The sequence below is a fragment of the Biomphalaria glabrata genome, chromosome 8 (genome assembly GCF_947242115.1).
Source record: "Biomphalaria glabrata chromosome 8, xgBioGlab47.1, whole genome shotgun sequence".
In the NCBI taxonomy this organism is placed as follows: Eukaryota; Metazoa; Mollusca; class Gastropoda; family Planorbidae; genus Biomphalaria; species Biomphalaria glabrata.
In genome coordinates this window covers 24,278,591-24,295,795 of record NC_074718.1, presented here as the reverse complement: position 1 = coordinate 24,295,795, position 17,205 = coordinate 24,278,591, and the positions used below count along the sequence as shown (strand labels likewise).

Genomic DNA, 17,205 nt, shown 5'->3' with positions numbered 1-17,205 from the left:
AATTACTATATTAACAGTAGTTTGATTTTGCTTAGCACTAGTGAATGGTCTGAGTTGCAGTCCGCACTATGGTATGAACGGGTGTGGATGACACTTTTCAGATCCATCCTTCGGGTGATGCAGAGGTCAAGCTGGTGCCACCTTTTTGAGCGTGGGTGCTGCCAAGAGACTTTATGGCGTTCCTTGCCAGAGAAGAATGTATTTGTTACACACAGTTCATGAGAGCTACAGAACTCAAGTAGCCTTTGGCCATTGTCATTTATTTTGCCAACACCATGAGGTCCCAAGCATTTTGGCCATGCATCATTTCCATCACCAACACGGGCATTAAAGTCTCCATTTATATAGAGGTGCTCGGACTTTGGAATACTTTTAATTACGTCCTCTAGAGCTTGAAAGAATCTGTCTTTGTCCTCTTCTGGTGCAGCAAGGGTTGGTGAGTAAGCACAGATTAAATTAACTTTGCCTTGCGGTGATGCAAATTTCATGTGTGCTACTCTTTCATTGCCAATGGGAAACATTGCAATGCAGGGGACGAGACTGTTTCTTATTGCAAAGCCGACGCCATGTATTCTAGGGCTTTGTTCTGGTTTTCCTTGCCAGTAGAATGTATAGTTGCTTTCTGTAAGAGATCCACTGTCTGCCAGTCTGGTTTCTTGCAGGCAGGCCACATCAATGTTTAGTCTGCTGAGTTCTCTGTCGATGATAGCTGTTTGTCGCATGTCGGTGACGAGTTCAGGGTCAGTATTGAAGCCAGGACACATTGTCCGTATGTTCCAGCTTGCTAAACGCATTAATGTTGAGGGTTTTCTTTTCATTTTATTTGCAGGTGCGGGTGAGCAGCTTGCTTTTTGATTTTGTCTTAGCACCAAGCACCCAGTGGTGCGGCAAGCTGTGGCGGGATAGCACTTTATTGTCCAGGGGCTGCTCGGCTTAAGGCAGGCAGTAGCTATCCAGTGAGGCTAAAAAGCCCCTCCTACCGTCAAGAGTGGTCCCTGGCGTTCCAGCTTACGCCAATCGGCTAGGAACTTATCACCGGTAACTACCACTCTCCGTGTTTTTTCAAAGACATTACTGTCAGAGATGGAGTGACCTCTCCATTGCTGGGGGAAAGCCTGGGCGGTAAATTTGCGAGTGCTGGGCTGCCCACACGTCAGCACCCGCCTCTCTTCCATACTGACCGGGTCCAAAGGGATGGCGAGCCATCACAATTTGGGGACAGGTGGCTGCAGGAGTTTGCCAGAGAGCAGTAGTCTTACTACTGTCCCCCCGCCTACGGGGCTCCAGGACCGGATTTTCTGTTAGGGTTTACTCCCTTAGCCTTAGACCTTACAGGGACACACACACAAGGCAGTGCGGCTATTGACCTATAGCTAGGGGTTTGGTTTGTGGGCAACAGGGCGTGTCCGCACGCCGACGGGCCATGCCTGCCTCACATCTTGGGGCCAAACCTCCTCCGAGACCCTTGCAGTTTAGCCTGAGGCTTCGCAGCCTCAGTTTCCATCTGCCACCACGAGGAGGTACTGCATAGGACTTGCTGTGGAGAGGCTATGTACTGGCAAGAGAGACTTACAAAGTTGCTCCCCTTTCACAAATGCTAGCCAGCGGTGGCAACAAGTTAAGCTACCACACTAGACGCTTCACACAGCCATTGGACACACCCAGAACTAGGCGAATTAACGTCAACCATGTAGGTGACCCAGAGAAGTGTGCACTCTTTGGCGAGCTCCTGAACAGTTCAATCCCCTCGTTAAGTGATGAAGAAGACATCTCGATCAGATGGGAGAAATTAAGAGACGTAATCTACAGTTCGGCAATCACCGCCTTTGGGCCTCAAAAACACAAAAATGTAGACTGGTTTGAGGCGAATCTAGCACACATGGAACCTTGCATCGAGAAAAAACGATCTGCACACCTCGCTCACAAGACAAAGCCTAATCCAAAATCTCTGGAGGCCTTCAAAAGTGCTAATAAAGAGGCAAAACAAATGGCTAGAAAATGTGCTAACAACTTCTGGAGGGATACCTGCAACAGAATCCAAGACAGTCTCCACTCAGGAAATAGCAAAGCTCTATTTGATGTCATTAAAGCGGCCCTGGGTCCAGCAGTGTCTAAGCCTGCCCCCCTTCTATCCAAATCAGGAGAAAAAATTACAGATCAAACCAAGCAGCTAGAACGATGGACAGAACACTACCTCGAAGTCTATGCCACACAGAATACAGTAGACGATGTCGCCCTGGCTTCTCTACCAGATCTTCCAGTACTGGAATGCCTAGATGAGCTTCCGAGCCTTAGTGACCTCAAAAAAGCCATTAACTGCTTAAAAAATAGAAAATCTCCTGGGAGTGATGGTATCCCAGTGGAAGTAGTGAAAGTCAACGAATCACTCCTGCTCCCTGAACTCTATATTCTCCTCTGCCGCTGTTGGGAAACAGGTCATGTCCCACAGGACATGCGTGAAGCAACTATAGTCACAATATACAAGAACAAAGGGAATCGGAGTGATTGCAACAACTATAGGGGTATCTCTTTCCTCAGTATAGTGGGCAAGATCTTTGCTAGAGTGGCACTATCCAGGCTGCAAGTGATAGCTTCTAGAGTCTACCCAGAGTCTCAGTGTGGATTCAGGAGTGGTAGGTCCACTATAGACATGATATCTTCTCTACGACTACTGCAGGAGAAATTCAGAGAGAGAGACAGACCCCTTTACATTGTTTTTGTCGATCTGACTAAAGCTTTTGACATGGTCAGCAGAAGTGGCCTTTTCAAACTCCTGAGGAAAATAGGTTGCCCTCCCAAACTACTGAAGTTAATTGAATGTTTTCACGAGGAAACTAAATGTACTGTCAAATTCAATGGAGCCCAATCAGCACCTTTTGAGGTTTGCAGTGGTGTCAAGTAGGGATGTGTGCTCGCACCTACTCTGTTTGGCATATTCTTCTCCTGTCTACTGCATTATGCGTACAGCGACATAAACGAAGGTGTGTTTCTCCATACAAGATCCTCTGGAAAACTATTTAATGTATCAAGGCTGCGGGCAAAAACCAAGGTTAGGAAGCTACTCGTCAGGGAACTCCTGTATGCTGATGATGCAGCTATTGTGGCTGATTCTGATATTCAGCTACAGTCCATGGTTGACAAACTATCTGCTGCTTGCCAGAAGTTCGGCTTAAACATCAGTCAAAGCAAGACTAAGATACTTGTCCAAAACACAAACACTGCACCTCAAGTAAGCATTAATGGCCAACCACTAGAAATTGTTGATCACTTTTGTTACCTTGGCTCCATCATATCCAACAACACTCTACTGGATAAAGACATAAACAACAGGATAGCCAAGGCAATGGCCACCATGTCACGGTTGCAGAAAAGAGTCTGGGACAACATATTGCTGACTAGCAGTACTAAAGCCCTAGTCTACCGGACCTGTGTGTTGAGCACCTTGCTGTACGGAAGTGAAACATGGTCAACCTACTCATGGCAGGAAAAAAAGCTGAATGTCTTCCACCTCCGATGCCTAAGGCGGATCTTTAAAATAAGGTGGCAAGATAAGATAACAAATGAGGAAGTGCTACATAGAGCAGGATGCCAGGACATCCGCTCTGTTATCAGCAGCAGACGCCTTGGCTGGCTTGGCCACGTTCGTAGAATGCCAGTAGGTCGACTTCCACAGGACATCCTGTATGGCGATCTAATTGAAGGCAGGAGAGCCGCTGGTCGCCCACTTTTACGTTATACGGATGTATGCAAACGCGACATGAAGCTCTTCAAAATCGACACTGGCAACTGGGAAGAGGTGGCACTGGACAGATCCACATGGAGAGAGAGCATAAAGGAAGGGTCACAGATTGCAGATGTCATACACAACAGAAGCAGAAAGAAGGGTGAAAATGCAATGGCGCCTGGTGATTTTATATGCCCAACCTGTGATCGCAGCTGTGTATCAAGGATTGGCCTCTTTAGTCACACAAGAAGTTGCAAAGGGAAAAGATCGTCTCACGAGACGTAAAATGCCACAGACTATATTAACAACTGAAGCCCAGGGGTGTTTCTATGAACGTAACATAAGTTTATTTACATGAAATAAAAAAAAAAATAAAAACTTTAAATGTACTCTATAAAAATAGCAATATGAATGAGCTTAACAGTTATGCAAAAATAAACTTCAAAAAAGAACAAAGTAAAACATATATCCATTCTACTTAAGGTCTACATTTGTCGTCATCGATGTATTAGCTTAGTGTTCTTCTGCAAGTACATGTATCAACTCATCCAATATTTCTCAGCCACACTCTCTACTTCATCACGTCTTGAGACAACTCTCTCTACCTTCTTGACCATACATTCGTAGTGAATATACAGGGCTTCAAGCCACACTGACACTGGCCCTAAAACAATACTATTGTAACAATCGATATAGTCTAATTCTAACAATTAAACAATATCCTGTACAATTGCAACAATCTAAGATCTTGAGAAAAAAATACAATTAACTTACCCACTAAAAGTGGATAGATGACAAGGGTTTTCAACAGCAAGAACATCTGATGTTAGACCAAATAGTACTTCAGTCAATAACATGGCCTCATCTTACACGTTATAGGGCTACTTGCCTTCTATATACACATAACATACTGGTCATTCTCGCAAATCAAAACATTGAAGAGTCATCCACAACACAGGTATGTTGGAGTCATCCAGACAAACAGTTATAATAAACATACTAAAAAAATAAGTATGAATATACTGACAATTGTTAATTAACTATTTTGTTTCATATCGAATAAGGGAAATAGCTTGTACATTAATAGTAGGTGTAATTTTTAGAACGGAGTTCTTCCCCCTAGATAAGCTTTGTTTTTTATTTTTATTTTTGCTGGTTCATTGACTAAAGCACCTAGGTATTGTACATTATGTAATGCGTGTTACTGGTTTACCATGAATAAGTTAAGTTTCTTTTAGTTTTTTTTTTTTTTTTTGCTACTCTTAATAACTGACATTTTTACAGGTGGAAAGACATACTCCAATTTGATTCACATTTCTGTAATTCATCTATATCTCGTTTAAAATGTGTGTATCTATTCTATTGTTATTTTATTGTTCTATATATTATATATACTATATATAATGCTATCGTTTGCAAATAATCTGAAGTTTGTTCCTGAGCTAATGCAATTTCGTAAATCGTTTATGTAAATAAAAAATAGTAGTGGACCAAAGACCTGAGTTTGCTGTTACAGTAAAATAATAACATATCTATTGTTTCTAATTTATGTTTGTGTTCACTCAAAAGACAAGTCTAAATAAAAGGCGAATAGACGCTATTAGTTTTGTGTGGTCTGTCTGTCCATCCGTCCCGTTTAGATCTCGTAAATTAGAAAAGAGATTGAAAATCCGACATCATTTTTTAGACCATTCCAAGTTCAGATGCAGCGGCTACTTTTTTCTTTTCTGCAATCGAAAAATTTAATTTATATAATCAACTATGCAAGCATTTTTTTTTTCATAAAATACACCATTTTTACAACTATCCTCTATGAATAGTAAAAAAAACACTGGAGACTGTTTCGTAAGGAGATATTTACTTACCATACAAAAGAAATAATTGAGAGCAATTTTATATTGATTCGAGATTGGGTATTGAAATAACATGTACATACAGACAGACACACAGGTAGACAGAGTGAGTTGATATAAGTTTTGTAAAAAAGAAAGCTCTCTGACACCATCTTGTAGTGGCTAATCTAGCTCTAAAAATCAACAAAGTTTGACCTACATAGAGCAGACGTACACTTACGCTACATACTCAAATTAAAACACACACACACACACAAAACATGCATTTGTAAGCCAACACAAGTAAGGGCGATCTATCTTTAGATTCTAAACCTTCCTGTTTCGATTGGACTAATTGTTTTTTTTCTGGAAATTGAACACAATATTATAAGAAAACAAAACTTGCACTGAAATTTGCTTTCGTACGTGGGATTTGTTTAGTAGAAGGGGAGATTAAAAGTGCACTTCATACATTAACCGAGGAAGAAGGGGGGAGGCGGACTATAGCGGTGTTCACAGCTTCCCCACGTTTAAATACCCTTACACATGGAAGGTGGGGTGAATATGTGTGTAGAGAAATTATACCATTGGTGTAAAGTAGTGTTTCCCATAAACCCCAGTGCTCCGCAGTGCCTGAATAGGTGTTCCACGAACTACTGGAATAATTAACCAGTAGACCACCTTAATTCTCTCAAAAATTAAAAGAAGTGTTCAGTAAATATGCTAAGTGTTCCGTTAAGGAAAAAGTTTGGGAACCACTGGTGTAAAGGCGTAAATACTTCTGATAAAAGGAACCGAAAAATCGTTAAAGAGATCAATTGATTCTTTCGTAAGGATCAACAAAAAAAAACCCAACTTGAAATTAGTTTTCATGCGGGTATAACGTGTGTGAATGTGAGATGTCTATATAAAATGTGTGTGACGTATTGTTATGCGTGTGTGTGTGTGTGTTTCTATGGTGACGGTGAGAAGAAGTTAGCAATGGATTGGTGGCTAGGCAGTGGGAATGATGCAAGCTAAGCGGCACTGTCATAAGCTGTCTTGGGTACATGAGACGAAACCAAGACCCCAGCGTGCGACAGATCATTTTACATTATTACTAAAGTCTAGTAAATTTATTTCAATTCATCTCAAGTTAACTTTTTCTATTTTGTAATAAAATTTCTATTTAGTTTTGTTCACGAAGAAATTGTTCAAGTGATTTCAAGTTGTCTATGTTTATATACTTCACCTACAGCGGCTTAGTTGTCTATGTTTATATACTTCACCTACAGCGGCTTAGTTGTCTATGTTTATATACTTCACGTACAGCGGCTTAGTTGTCTATGTTTATATACTTCACCTACAGCGGCTTAGTTGTCTATGTTTATATACTTCACCTACAGCGGCTTAGTTGTCTAACTGCTATGCCGGAATGTCGCGATTCTTTATAACATTTCAATCGCCATCTTATCACAATCTTTGGGAATGTATGGGTATGAGATACTACTAGTCGCAGTATCTACAGCGTACAGCGGTGTTGTGTGGCCAGTACAAGCTCTAGCCACTTTTACTTTCCCTTAAAAAAAGTTATGCGAACTAAGCGATATAGCATGATAACAAGAGTAAGTATATGATAAGTAGCATGAAAACATGAGTGTCACTAAGTGATAAGTAGCACGATAACATGAGTGTCCCTAAGTGATAAGTAGCACGATAACATGAGTGTCCCTAAGTGATAAGTAGCATGATAACATGAGTGTCCCTAAGTGATAAGTAGCATGATAACATGAGTGTAACTAAGTGATAAGTAGCATGATAACATGAGTGTCACTAAGTGATAAGTAGCATGATAACATGAGTGTCCCTAAGTGATAAGTAGCATGATAACATGAGTGTAACTAAGTGATAAGTAGCATGATAACATGAGTGTCCCTAAGTGATAAGTAGCACGATAACATGAGTGTCCCTAAGTGATAAGTAGCATGATAACATGAGTGTCACTAAGTGAGAAGTAGCACTATAGCATGAGTGTCACTAAGTGAGAAGTAGCACGATAACATGAGTGTCACTTAGTGAGAAGTAGCACGATAACATGAGTGTCACTAAGTGATAAGTAGCATGATAACATGAGTGTCACTAAGTGATAAGTAGCATGATAACATGAGTGTCACTAAGTGATAAGTAGTATGATAACATGAGTGTCACTAAGTAGCATGATAACATGAGTGTCACTAAGTGATAAGTAGCATAATAACATGAGTGTCACTAAGTGATAAGTAGCATGATAACATGAGTGTCACTAAGTGATAAGTAGCATGATAACATGAGTGTCACTAAGTGATAAGTAGCATGATAACATGAGTGTCACTAAGTGATAAGTAGCATGATAACATGAGTGTCACTAAATGATAAGTAGCATGATAACATGATCTATTTATATGTCTCTCAAGACATTTGGACGAGGTTTTAATATCCTTAAGAAATGTTAAACCTGTAAAGGATTTTTAAACTAACCAGCTTTCACCTGTGTTAGCAGGATACAACTTAAATAGACAATGCTATGAATGGTCGTAGCCTTGGATACGATAATGAAATCTGATGACTGTAGTTAAGATTTAGTTTTTTATTGGAGTGGGGATTTACATGGCCCCTCCCTACCTTGGCTTAGCTGGTGGGGAGTTGGGGTCGAACTTCGAAATCCTTTAAACTAAATCAAAACTTAACGCACATTATATTTCAGAGGGAGATTTAAAATCTGAACCCCTCCTCTCCTGGCTACGCCTACGACGTCAAGTTACCTGTCCTCCCTGTCAGTACATAAATCGAAGGCTATAACGTGGGAAATAAAGGTTGTAGTTTTTTTCTCTTGTTGTTTGTCCCTACAAGCATGAGATAATGTTGGTTTTTAGCAAACATTTATTTTTAAAACTAATTGCGCAATATTATCACCTTGAGAGCGAGTGCTAATTAAACAAAAATGTCGCGTAGACAAGCGCTACGAGGTGAAGATCGGGAAAACATTTAAGTTCTAAGTAAAATTACCTTCTCCTGGACACGTCAAATTTCACAGTAAACCCGATAAATTACGTATTTTAGCTTTCCTTAGAAATACTGGTCATTGTTCTATAAAACAGGCCCATACTTTTAGTCTCTCATATTGATTGCATCCCAGGTCGAAGGTAACGGTAAACTTAATATATTTTATATTTTATTTTAAAAGACATTTGTAATTATTATATCATTTATTATGTAATTAAGTAAGCCCTTAGTGCTTGTTTTAATCCAATCATACGTATATTATATTTAAATCTATTTATAATCTACAAACTGATGCCGCAGTAGAACACAACGTTGCCTATAAGTTACCCTAATGGTGTATACTTAGCAGTAACAATACAATACATGGGACTTGCTTTCGTTGCTAGGGGCTAAAGTTGTTGTTAGGTATAGATTTGTTGCTAGGGGCTAAAGTTGTTGCTAGTGTTAGAGCTAGCACCCGAAAATATTCATTTCTTTTTAAATAAAACCGGTAAATTCTCCAGTCAGTAATTTTATTGGTAAACGCTTTCCTTTTTTTTTTTTTGTAGTACACTTTCAGTTGTAGTCAAAATACCAACGGATTCATTGTGTATTATGGTTTAGTGTGAGTACAAATGAAATACAGTTTGTCATAGTGTTGGACTTAAATGAAGTAATTTACTTTAAGAATGTTAATTATGACTACTTTTAAAGTGAAATTCCTAGACATGTGTGTTTGTATGTTCGCCCGGACTAAGGTGTGGCCAAGGATGTACACTTACGTAAACTGGGCTGTGGTGTTTGGGACTTTCCCTTGTACTTATTCTGTTAGATACCTGACTCTGGCACACACACCGAGTTATCTTTCTTTGTCCCGTATCGTAAGTTAACCATGAGAGTTATAAACGAACTGAATGTTATATGTGCCTTTGCTTTCTTGAAAGTTACAGTCTCGCTATATTTCTGTTTTATTACATGTCAATACAAAAGAACACAAGTAAATCCAATGTTAAATTGATTGAATTTAAAAAAAACAGAAACAAATAGAAATCACAGTAGGTCTAATACAGAAAAACAAACACATAATTTACCAATAGAAAAACAAAACAAACATAAGTTACCAATAGAAAAACAAAACCTAATGAAATACTCAGGAAGACACAAAGACAGAGGCACATTTCCTATTCCATATGCTAGAACGAATTCGTACAAGTGCTTCTTCTTCCCTAGTGCCATTAAAGAATGGAATGGGCTGCCTGAATCAGCCAGGAAATCCAACGACATAGCAGATTAACACGCATGTCTAGATGGACACTTGAAATGCTTAGGATGTCTAAATGATATTTTTAAAATAATTTTAAACAAATAACATAATACGATGACTCTTTGATCACGTGATTAGCGCTTTAGACTTAAGTCACGAAGGTCCCGAGATCTAGCCTTGCCCTATTCGTTTCATCTTGCAAGGGGTTAGGTCATAGTTAGCTTCCGTTTCCAAACAATGTCTGAAACGGATAAAAGGAAACATCAAGATGTGTGGCTAGCAGGGTCAGAATGGATATCAAAATCAGTCCAGGCATTAACTTGCATTCCGGCCCACAAACTGCTTTCCATAAGCCCGGACGTACTGAGCCACTTAGCACCATGGTTGCTACTCCAATGACAGTAACGTTTGTATAAGATGTTTTATAAATGGTAAGTCGAGGGCTAATTGTGACGCTCCGTGAGATCCCTTTTATCTGAAAATATTATAAAATAGTTTACGGGCCTTACTACCAATGATAGCGGCCAATTTGGCGAGCCCATTAGCTTTCGGCCCACATGGACTTTGCCCGAATGCCCATCCGTACATAGTGGCTAGCCAGATATTTATGTATAGAGATATATATTTACCTTTCCTTTAGTCTCTTGGACCGTTGGGGCGACATGCAAGATTTCACGACATTTTTTTTCTTCATTCTTCTCTGTCCCTTGACTAGGAGAGAGCATCTTTCAGTGGAAGGCCCATCGATTCTTTTATGTTGTCTTACCATCGCTTTCTCTGTCTGCTTCTTTTTTTTTCCATGGTACTGTTCCCTGATGGAAGGTCTTTGCGAGCTCCGTAGATAGAGTCGTAGCTAGGAATTAGCCATCATTTGAGTCCCGAGGTGATTGAGCTCTTTTGGTGGCCCCTGCATTTGGCGTAATATTTAATATTTAATGTAAATATCACTCATTTGGGGGCTTCAAGTGCTTTCATGGGGGGCTTTTCAAACTCTCTCCCTCCCTCCCCCACCCTAGCTACGCCTCTGCTCTTAGACCGAGTAATATCTAGAATTTATGTATTTTGCATTTTAAAAAAAAAGAATAAAAAAAAAAGGTCTTCTGACTCAACAGTCTCCAGCTCACAACTGTGCTCGTCATGCTGTTTTGAATGTTTAAACCATAAACACTAAATCTTGTTCTCTACCATTACACTATAACGACAGCAGGCAAAATGGCAGGATCTCTCAGCAAATGTGAGATAGCTGTCATAGGGGTCGGCTTCAAGGGACCAGGGGCTGACAACTTGGAACAACTGTGGATGGTCCTCGAAAATGGAGAGAACAAAATCTCGGAAATCCCGAAAGACCGATGGAACAGCGATGCTTTTTATGACTCTGACACCGAGGCTACCGGGAAATACTACTCAAGAAAAGCTGGCTTGCTTTCCAAGTAGGTCAAAGTTTGACGAGTTAATGTGTTCTCTAGATAAAATTTATTAGCACAGCTGAGTAGATTTATTTTTAGATTTTGATTTATGCTTATTTTTAATGAAATTTGAAACAAATCTATCTATCTATAAAAAATATGTATTTGCCTATCTGTGTGTGTATCTATCTATCTATTTATCTGTCTGTGTGTCTCTCTCTCTTTCTCTCTTTATATATATATATATATATATATATATATATATATATATATATATATATATATATATATATCATGTTTAGGATTTTTATCTGTAGTATATAAGCTAGTTATCATTTATTTCCCTATATAGCATTCTCAAAGTGAGTACGAGAGTGTGATCAATCATTGAAAAACATTTTTTACACCTAAATGACACACTAAAAATAGAACAAAACAAGAAGAATATACAACTATTTTTGTTGAAGGCACTACCTACTTTATACAATCTCTTGTTCCTTTTCTTCCCTCTTAATAACACAATTGAATGTTGGATTAAAAAACATTGTTTCCCCGACACTTTCCCCTTCTTAACCCCCCCCGGCCCCTTCCCCATTCATCCGAGAAAGAATCCTAATGAGGTTAATGTATAGATCTACTAGACTTAATGATATTCTAGTGATAGGCTTTTAGATCTTGACCCAGAAGACGAAGCGCGTAATTTTCCTGAACATAAATTAATTAAATTCTTCAATAATTGCGGAAAGGCCCGAATATGTATAGTCCGTTCAAGAAAAATATAGTCTCGTTCTCTAATTTTTTTTTCATTATTAGTTTTTTAAAAACATAACGGTCAAACTAGAGTTTTATCAGTGTGGCCAAAGAGCAAGTCTTTCTTTTACCAACAATATACAGCATCTGTCAAATTTCTAGGAAAATCATTAAAGCCATTTTCGAGATCTGTGTCCAGATTTTTGCACACCCTTTGCCCATCCAAAAGGTTTTTTGTTTCCACAAAATTAAATAGAGATATTGTAAAAAGTAACATGCAATATGCTTTATGTGCTCAGAAACAGGTGACAAGCTCCATCACCTTCAAAAGCATTTCTTTCATTGACTTCAGTATGGCGACAGTTCCATAATTAAATAAAGCTATTAGAACATTTTTGCCAACACAATATCTTTAATAAAAGGAATTGTCCCATTGGGGGGTGGGGGGGGGCTTCTCTCTGTCTGAGTGAAAACAAAAAAACTGTTTGAGTATTTTTGTTTTAAAAATTAAAGAATCGTCCTACACGTGACATCGCGACTGTGACTTTGAGTTCTGTACAAATCAGAAGTACTACAACTACTATATAAGTGGGTGATGGAGAGAGGGAAGAATTGTAGAAGTACCTTAATAGATGAGCCTCTAAATCATTGACATGTAACCAGTGGTCCAGGGCCGGATTTAAGCATGTGGTAGAATTTTGTGGAGGCCCTTACACTTTTCAAAAGCTTAATAAAAATACTAATATTAATAAAAACAAAACAATCTCAAATAATACCATAGTATAATAGAAAGAGAGTACTTGAACATTTGAATTTAATTTAAAAAAATAAAATGATTTCATATGCATAGATTAATAAATAAAAAATATTATTACGAGTACACTAGAAGCGGACATTTTTTAAAAAACCATAACAGTGTTGCCAAATGTAAGATTTAAAGTATTGTTAGTTTATATACCGAAAGCGTACGGATGTATCATTCCAGTGGCAGATCCAGGGGGGTGCAGTAGAGCGATCGCCCCCACCCCACACACACACACTGCTGCCCTTCCCCCTTAGGGGGGGCGGGCGAATTTTAGTATAGTACTCACACAATCTGAATACGCATTTATTACTAATGTTAATAATATATACTAATTATTTATACTTCAACCTATTCTTAGATTATTTCGCCCCCCCCCCCCTCTAGTATGTTGGCCGATTTGGTGGGGTGGGGAGAAGTCGATGGCATGAATCTCGCCCCGCCCACCATAAACTTTCGAGTGGGGGGGGCGGTCACATTTATTTGTAGTATTAATGCTTGTTAACAGACTCAATTAAATATCTATATCAGTGGTTCCCAAACTGATTTGTCTTGTAGACCCCTAGCCATGTTTTCTAGTTTTCGGTAGACTCCCTGCTTAACTTGTATATTTTTTTCAAAGTCATCAACATTTTTTAAAAACTTTCTAACTGTAGTGAGTTGAAGAGTGAAACGTAGATCTATCTTTTTATTGATAAATTTCAAATTTAACCCAATTAAAATAACAATTAATATGTATTACTGGAATCACCAAACACATTGGAATTTTTTTTTTCAGGATTATCATCCGTTGCTACGAATATTATGTTTCATATAGGAATTTGTTGTTCTATGAAGCAGTCCTTCAAACTTAAAATATTAATTAATTAATCAATTGGCCTACAGTATCATTATAAAAGTTTTTGCAAAGAGCAGTTTCTCGTGTATTTCTTGATCTTTCACGTGTGGCTCAAATATTGGGTCGGCACAACTGTTTTCACTGACAACAGAATGGGTGAAAGCGAGTAACTGGCTCCTAAACCAGTAAGCTTCGAGCAGGAAGGGCTCATTTGCCTTGGCTTGCTACCCACCTAGCAAGTAACATTAGTTACACATAGACAAAATTAAGCTACTTGTATAGATATTGAAATTAAATACTACAATTTTTCGTTTGAATAGCAGGATAAATATTTAAAAGATTAACTAAGGTACATATCATATTGTTATAACCCTATTCGCGACGCAAAAGAGTTAACTGTGTGTGATTAGCTGACATATGTGACACAGGCCAGAAATACAGTTTAGCATGCTATATTGAAAGGCAAGGGACAGTACTGGCATGAACTTTGCACGTGAATAGCGCCCGTGTTATGGTCATCTGATCATAAGCCTGCGCTGACCAGAGACACAGTGTGTAAGAAAGCGGCAGTTCAAGACCGGAGAGCGTTGAGACCGGGACTGTTAGTCGGCCATGAAGTCGGTCCTGGTGGAGTCCTCCAGTAAAACGTACGAGTCCAGGAAGAGACAGTAGAGTTTAATATAGTGATATACAGTCTAACGTTGTAGTAGTTGATTGTGTTACCAATTGTGTCATATTGGCTGTTTTATTTGACCCTTATTAAAGTACCAGAATCGTCCCGAGACATGACGTTAAACTGCGCTCCTCTTTCCTTAGCACTTTTGGAGCTCAAAAGTGCCCTACTTCTTTTCTATCATTGTGTCTGCCTCCTCTTTTCCTAAGTCTGCCTTCATTGATCATCACACTGTCTCCTTAACTTTAAATTCTCACTACGTCCTAGACCAGTCCGTTTGCCGTGGACTGCGACGGGTAAGGGGGGATAAAGAGATCCTGGTGTTTGAGTGGTGGCTATCTGAGGATAAACCACAACAACACAATACTTTGGCTCCAAGTTCCCCTAGACCTGAGACCCAGATGGCCCGCTCTGGGTCAACCGGCTGGTCATGCCGAGCTACCAGCATAGGTCGTCGACCTATGCTGGAGGGCGGTGGCTGGAGGGTCAATCAGGGAGCTGCTGTATCGGACACATGTCCGATGTAGCAGCTGACTGAGTATAGCACCTGTGTAGCCCTGGCGGGCTCATTCTGGACATCCGAATGGCCCGTCCCCTTGTTGGACTCGATGGCGGGTGGGGAGCACAGGTGCCGAATTAACCAAAATATATATGGACAAAAAAACACACACAAAACTACTTGCCACAGACCTATGTCTGGGCAAGAAACGACGAATTGACGATAAAAAAGAGGAGGTCCCAAAAAGCTGTGCCACCTGGCCATCATTTCTGGTGGTTAGATGCACAGAGGAGGGAAAAAGCCTGACCAAGTTGAGCCCTTTTATTATCTATAAGGGACTCAAGTCAGTAGTGGGAGAGCCCAAGAGTGTGTCTAAGCTACACAAAACAATGGAACTCCTTGTAGAAGTAGACAGCAAGACACACTCTGATGGGCTTTTAAGATGCAGAAGACTCTGTGATCTCCAAGTGGAAGTCATGCCACACAAGAGTCTGAACACCAGCAGAGGTGTAATCAGCTCAAGGGACCTACTGGAATGTTCCGAGAAGGAAATAGTGGAGGGCATTGAAGGAGTCACCCATGCCCGGCGCATTACCAGGCACAGGGAGGGTGAGGAGGTCAAAACCGCCACTATTATCCTCACATTCGGAACTAGGACACCGCCAGAGTATGTGAAGGCAGGATACCTACGAGTTCCAGTGAGGCCCTACATACCTAACCCCATGAGGTGCTTCAAGTGCCAGGGTTATGGACACGGCGCGGCAGTCTGTAAGAGGAACACTGTGTGTGCCAGATGTGCTGGAGAGGGTCATGAGGACAAGGGCTGCACAGCCCAGTTCAAATGCCCAAACTGTCAAGCTGGCCACTCAGCCTACTCCAAGGACTGCCCTGTGTGGAAACAGGAGGTTGCCGTGCAGGAGTACAAGGCAAGAAACGGATGTACCTTTAGCCAGGCGAAATCGGCTGTACTGGCCCTACCCAAGGGCCAATTCGGCTTGACAAAAACCTACGCCCAGGCTGTTGCTAAGAAAGGAAGATCCATAGCCACACAGACGGACACATTGACCCACCACCCCCTCCTCCTCCCCCAACTCAGAAGAAAACACCGCCAAAGAACACACCTCTGAAGAAACAAGAAAGCCCTGTTGTCATGCTAAAGAACAGGTTCTCTGTGCTCGCTGATGAGAGCATGGAGACTGAGCAGCATGTCAAAACCAATACTCCGGGAGAACCCGGAGACATCATGTCTGACACAGGTTCTCCTCAGAGAACCCAGCCAGACACCCCAACCTCTACTGAGTTAGAGGTTGACCAACTCCCTAAGGGGAGAAATCAAAGCGGAGAGGATGCCCGAGGTGAGAGAGGAGGAAATAACCTCCGCTCTAACCAGAGGGATCTCCCCTCTCCAGAGAGAAAGACTCCCCCCAAAAGGGGGTTGTCCTCCTCTCCATCCAAACCCAAGAATAAAAATACCAAGGTCACTGGAATAAAGGGAAACCCCTCCGGGGGCCTCCCAAGGCCAAATAGCTCCAAGTAGGTCATCTAGAATAAGCCATGGATTCCAGAATTGTACAGTGGAATTGTAGAGGCCTCAAGGCCAATTACGAGGAAATGCAGCTACTGGTGGACTCTGAGACTCCTGTAGCTGTCTGCTTACAGGAAACATTTCTAAAAGATTGCATCAGCTTCCGAAGTTACCGTGCTTACACCAAGAATGTTGAGGATGCAGAGAGAGCATCAGGTGGAGTCTGTATCCTTGTGAAGGATAGCATCCCCCATGAGAGGGTAGAACTACAGACCACACTACAGGCCGTAGCAGCTAGGATAACCCTTCACAAGGTTATCACTTGCTGCAGCCTGTATCTACCACCAGGCGCTCCATTAAACCGAACAGACATGGAGGACCTATTGAAACAACTCCCCCGGCCTTATTTAATCCTTGGGGATTTCAATGCCCATAACACCATGTGGGGATCCAACAATACCGACACAAGAGGTCGTATGCTGGAGGATATCTTCCTCCAACATGATTTATGCATACTTAATGATGCATCACCGACCTACTTGCACCCAGGAACTGGATCATTCACATGCATTGACCTCACCGTATGCGTCCCCGGACTACTGGACGATTTTAAATGGTCAGTTAGCAATGATCTACGGGGAAGTGATCACTTCCCAATCATCATTACTAACAATCTCCCTTCATTGGGACGACCTCAGCGGTGGAAACTGAATAAGGCCGATTGGGAACAATTCCAAAAAAGATGCTCTGAGGATATCACAGAAAATATCCTCCATGAACAGAGCCCAGCTGATACCTTTGCTAGCAAGCTACTAAGTATAGCCAGGAAAGTTGTACCCCTAACCTCTGCAAATCCAAAACGGCCTAGCAAACCATGGTTTGATACAGCTTG

General features: G+C 40.7%; 1 protein-coding gene across 2 annotated transcripts in view; it reads left to right on the top strand.

Moving 5' to 3' along the window:
* Positions 1 to 8,611: 8,611 nt before the first annotated feature.
* LOC106056651 (uncharacterized) overlaps positions 8,612 to 17,205 on the top strand; it is a 29,634-nt gene continuing 21,040 nt past the window's right edge. Inside the window, exons 1-2 of one of the 2 annotated variants that reach the window (XM_056039726.1) lie at positions 8,612 to 8,717; positions 11,025 to 11,250. In XM_056039726.1, the coding sequence (XP_055895701.1) occupies positions 11,033 to 11,250 (218 nt within the window). In that variant the 5' untranslated portion in view covers positions 8,612 to 8,717; positions 11,025 to 11,032. The remainder of the gene's footprint in view (positions 8,718 to 11,024; positions 11,251 to 17,205) is intronic. The other variant, XM_056039727.1, reaches the window with a different exon arrangement.